This window comes from Monopterus albus, unplaced genomic scaffold, assembly GCF_001952655.1.
Source record: "Monopterus albus unplaced genomic scaffold, M_albus_1.0 scaffold132.1, whole genome shotgun sequence".
In the NCBI taxonomy this organism is placed as follows: Eukaryota; Metazoa; Chordata; class Actinopteri; order Synbranchiformes; family Synbranchidae; genus Monopterus; species Monopterus albus.
In genome coordinates, this window is record NW_018128012.1 from 1,634,282 (window position 1) to 1,639,419 (window position 5,138).

Genomic DNA, 5,138 nt, shown 5'->3' on the forward strand with positions numbered 1-5,138 from the left:
ACGGTAGGGGGTCAAATAGCATTTTGTGTTGTATTAAAAAGGCCTTAAACGTCTCAGATTTAACTCTGTGAATCCTGCTGATGTCCACATTTCACCTTTACACACACTCAAGTGAGGCCTAATGGAAAAGCTGAACTATGAAGTGGTGTTTGTGTGTGTAGGTTCCTGTTTGAGGGTTCCCAGGGAAATGTGCTGTATACTGGAGACTTCAGGTTGGCTGTTGGAGATACAGCCAGAATCGAGCATCTCCACTCAGGCACCAGGTCAGTCACCGATGAACACCTACTGTTTTCTGACTTTGAAATTTGATCTTTTTTTTTTTCCACACAACAGTTCAAAGACTATTACTGGCTGCCACCATTTCTCTTTTCTGCCAAGTGCCACTTCTCTCTGGCCTTTGGACAGTTTGTCAGCTGAAGCTGTTACATTATCGTTGGTTTTCCTGCTTCAACTGCAGGGAGCAAAACACAGAACTACAAGCTGTAGTAAAATAAATGCTAAGTAGCTAACGGCTAGCGTTCTAAAGTGCCACAACACGGTCTGAATTAACCACTATGATTAACCAAAATTTAGCGTCTTACAACACAGATATTTGAGTATCAACACGATTAATACTACTCACATTAATAGACGCACACTGGTGATTATTTCATGATGTCCGTGTCATGCAAACATGTATCCCATGGTAAATTTCTGCAGTGATATACAGAAGATAGCTCCAGATCTCTACCTACTGGCCAGAACGATAACTACAGTATTGTTCAAAATAATAGCAGTACAATGTGACTAACCAGAATAATCCAGGTTTTTAGTATATTTTTTATTGCTACATGGCAAACAAGTTACCAGTAGGTGCAGTAGATTCTCAGAAAGCAAACAAGACCCAGCATTCATGATATGCACGCTCTTAAGGCTGTGAAATTGGGCAATTAGTTGAAAGGGGTGTGTTCAAAAAAATAGCAGTGTGGCATTCAATCAGTGAGGTCATCAATTTTGTGAAATAACAGGTGTGAATCAGGTGGCCCCTATTTAAGGATGAAGCCAGCACTTGTTAAACATGCATTTGAAAGCCTGAGGAAAATGCGTCGTTCAAGACATTGTTCAGAAGAACAGCGTACTTTGATTAAAAAGTTGATTGGAGAGGGGAAAACCTATAAAGAGGTGCAAAAAATTATAGGCTGTTCAGCTAAAATGATCTCCAATGCCTTAAAATGGAGAGCAAAACCAGAGAGACGTGGAAGAAAACGGAAGACAACCATCAAAATGGATCGAAGAATAACCAGAATGGCAAAGGCCCAGCCAATGATCAAAGACAGTCTGGAGTTACCTGCAAGTACTGTAACAGTTAGAAAATGTCTGTGTGAAGCTAATCTATTTTCAAGAATCCCCCGCAAAGTCCCTCTGTTAATAAGTCATAAATCAATGTTCATATGCGGTGACTTCAATATAGATCTGTTAAATCCAAACAAGCACACAGGAACTGAGGAGTTTATTAACACATTATACAGATGTAGTCTATATCCAAAGATTACAAAACCAAGTAGAGTAACAACTCAGCATGCTACAGTAATAGATAATATATTTACCAATGTTATTGACAGCAAAATAACAAGTGGACTACTTATAAATGATATTAGTGATCACCTACCAATATTTGTGGTTTATGAGGGCCAGTATAGAAAAGAGAGGCCAAAAACAAATTTTTTCTATAGGAGGGAGATGAATGAACATGCTTTAAGGAGGCTAAAAGAGGATTTTATGGGGCAAAACTGGGAATCAGTTTACAGAGAGGAAGACTTAGATAATGCATATGAGAACTTTTTAAACATATTTAAGACTGTATATGACAGGAACTGTCCTCGTAAGCGGTATAAAAATAAAAAGAATTACAGTGAGAGACCGTGGATGAGCAAGGGATTACAGAATGCATGCAAAAAGAAGAATGTGTTATAAACAAAAACGTTTGTACAACATAGTTTTGTGTTTGTACAGTCAACGGCAGACACTGCTATTTTTTTGAACACACCCCTTTCAACTAATTGCCCAATTGCACAGCCTTAAGAGCGTGCATATCATGAATGCTGGGTCTTGTTTGCTTTCTGAGAATCTACTGCACCTACTGGTAACTTGTTTGCCATGTAGCAATAAAAAATATACTAAACCTGGATTATTCTGGTTAGTCACATTGTACTGCTATTATTTTGAACAATATTGTACATGCATAACTGAATTAAAGGGGAACTAAATCAAAAAGGCTAAATAGAACAGTCTTTTTTACACTGTATTGAAACATTGTGGAGTGAAACAAATTTTGGAGCCTCAGTGTCTCTGTGAACTATACAGAGGCACCACATGGGTGTAGATCAGTCACTTGTCCAGTAAAGTAGTTTAAAAAAAATGATTTTGACAAGTTGGAGATTGTCGCTGTTGAGCGACGTGTTCTGTTTCCTCAGTCTTCATCAGACAAATGTTGGAATCATGCTTTTGTTTTTCCAGTTTGACACCCGAGTTTGTCTGTGCTTTAAAAAGTTCTTTCTTCTAGAAACAACTTTTTGTCTCACAGTTAATAAAGCTCGTACCTTTGTCTCGTGTTTCATAGAGTTAAAGATATTCAGAGTGTGTATCTGGACTCTACATTCTATGACCCACGATTCTATCAAATACCCACTCGGGTAAGTTGTTGCTTTTTGTGTTTTAAGATTTGGTAAGTGTGGGTGTTTGCTGTCTTGGCTTAGCAAAATATTATGAGATGTAATCCAGACAGGGATGGTAAGGAAATGTTAGAGTTTACAACTGATAATTTCTAGTTACCTGTTTTCATAGCATACACTGAGTTGCCCGTCAAAAAAGGTCCTGCAGTAAACAACCCTTCACCAAAGCGATGCTGTGGTAATGTTAATTGAGTTTTCTTTTATTTTGTTCACCCCATTTGTATCATTGAGGCTAGGCTAGGCTAAATACCAGAAACCCTCTCAGTATAACAGTCCAGCTGAACAGCAGCACAACCTGCAGCCTCCACAGTGACCACAGAGGTGAACCAGCACCTCTGAAACATTTTGGACACAAACTGAGCACTGTCACCTTCATGGAGGAGGATTTACTACAGGACTGTTGGGTCAGACTGACTTGGTCTGAGGCTGGTTCCTAATAAAGTGACTACCGAGCTATATAGCACTTGTTAAACAATTGCTCAGAAAATCAGAATGTGATTTGTGTGTGTGTGTAGGAGGTCTGTCTGAGTGGTATCTCGGAGCTTGTTGGAAACTGGATCTGTCAGAGCCCATACCACGTTGTGTGGCTCAACTGTAAAGCTGCCTATGGATATGAATACCTGTTTACTAACCTGGGAGAAGAGTTCAACACACAGGTGATGCATTCACACATGATTAACATCACAGGGGAGGTGAGCAACACATGACTCGCTGTGCTCCTCTATGATTTAGGGAGAAATAAATGCAGTTCAGATGTGGCTATAGACATGTTTCCATGTACAAACCCAAAGCACATTTGTTTTATATGACGTAATATTTCCTGTAGATCCACGTGAACACTCTGGCAATGTTCAGGAAGATGCCGGAGATCCTGAGCTATGTGACAACCGACCGCAGGACACAGATTCATGCCTGTCGACACCCAAAGGTCTCGTTTTAAATCCACCTGCACCAGGAAACATATTTTTGATACATGGACAAAAAGTACATCTCATGATGAAAAGAAACCATTAATCTGATCAATGATTGTTCTGTGTGTGTAGGATGAAGAGTATTTCCAAGGCAACAGGCTGCCATGTGGATGCACAGCCACAGACGGAACTCCTCTTCGCATCATCAGCATCAAACCATCCACCATGTGGTTCGGAGAGAGAAGCAGAAAAACCAGTGTTATAATAAAGTAGGAGCACTTACTCATTAATTCCTGCCATATTCAGTATTACACTGTGATGGATTAATGATCAAATCGTCATATTGATCAGTTTGAGCACTGTGTCTTTTTGTTGTGTTTCCAGGACTGGAGCAAGTTCATTCAGAGCCTGCTTCAGCTTCCACTCCTCCTACTTTGAGGTACTTGGCTTTACCCATTCTGTTTCTTATGTAATTATTTATTGTGGTTAGACAGTGCATTATGTTGTTGACTTTGTGCTTCTATTCAGTGCGAGCTCTGCAGAAAGGCTGATTAAAACACAAAGTATAAGCTAGAATGAACCATGCACCATGCCTGGCCACCACAATGTCACGTCATTGGTTTTATATACATGGATGGGAATTCCCCGGGTTTTGCCGGAAATCTGGACTTTTTGAGATACCAAGGGTCATTTCTGGGTAGAAAATTTTGTTGACATTTACTCTTGCATTAACAAACTTGCTTGTGATTGGTGCGTTCCCTGAATCTGTATTGACGGTGAAATTTCAACACGTCTAAATCCATTCGGGTGAAACATTTACAGCATCCATCCAGCGATACAAAGTATAAACTTTTTAACAAAACTGACAGGAAATGAAAGATATGTGGCACAATGAACAATGTGGAGCACACTTCCTTTTTAGAAGTCTGTTTTGCTTAGTTTGTGGGGATTTAACAAAAGTCAGACTAATTGTATCAAATTTCACGGTAGCAGTATCAGAGATTACACTGCCTAGTGGAAATAAGCAGAGAAAATCTGTAACCAACTTGTCTGGGACAGGCACTTATTGTGTTTTTGTTATAGCAGCTTTTTAAAAATCAAATAAAATGTGTCCGCTATGTGTGACATGCAAGATGCTGTTCATATTAAAATTTGTAACGAATACTTGCCAGTGTGCCTGTATTTTAAGCATTAATGAGGCCGGGAGAGTTTGTTGATTGCTTTGTTATGCGTTAAAATCATTATGTGGACAAAATAAAAAGGTCATTTCGGCTCTGAGCTGCGGCCAAAAATTCAACTGTGGTCCCTGGAACCTCTGGCAACACCCGCCCCCTCAGTACAGCTGGAGAAATGAATGTAAACGTAATGCAAAATGCATGGTATAAAATAAAACCATCCATCCATCCATCCATTTTCCTCCGCTTATCCGGGACCGGGTCGCGGGGGCAGCAGTCTAAGCAAAGATGCCCAGACTTCCCTCTCTCCAGACACTTCCTCCAGTTCCTTCGGGGGAATG

General features: G+C 39.9%; 1 protein-coding gene across 3 annotated transcripts in view; it reads left to right on the top strand.

Moving 5' to 3' along the window:
• dclre1c (DNA cross-link repair 1C, PSO2 homolog (S. cerevisiae)) overlaps nt 1-5,138 on the top strand; it is a 26,084-nt gene that overhangs the window by 9,451 nt on the left and 11,495 nt on the right. For all 3 annotated transcript variants that reach the window (XM_020613355.1, XM_020613356.1, XM_020613357.1), the window contains 6 exons: nt 162-263; nt 2,600-2,672; nt 3,227-3,367; nt 3,538-3,639; nt 3,755-3,891; nt 4,007-4,061. In XM_020613355.1, the coding sequence (XP_020469011.1) occupies nt 162-263; nt 2,600-2,672; nt 3,227-3,367; nt 3,538-3,639; nt 3,755-3,891; nt 4,007-4,061 (610 nt within the window). The remainder of the gene's footprint in view (nt 1-161; nt 264-2,599; nt 2,673-3,226; nt 3,368-3,537; nt 3,640-3,754; nt 3,892-4,006; nt 4,062-5,138) is intronic.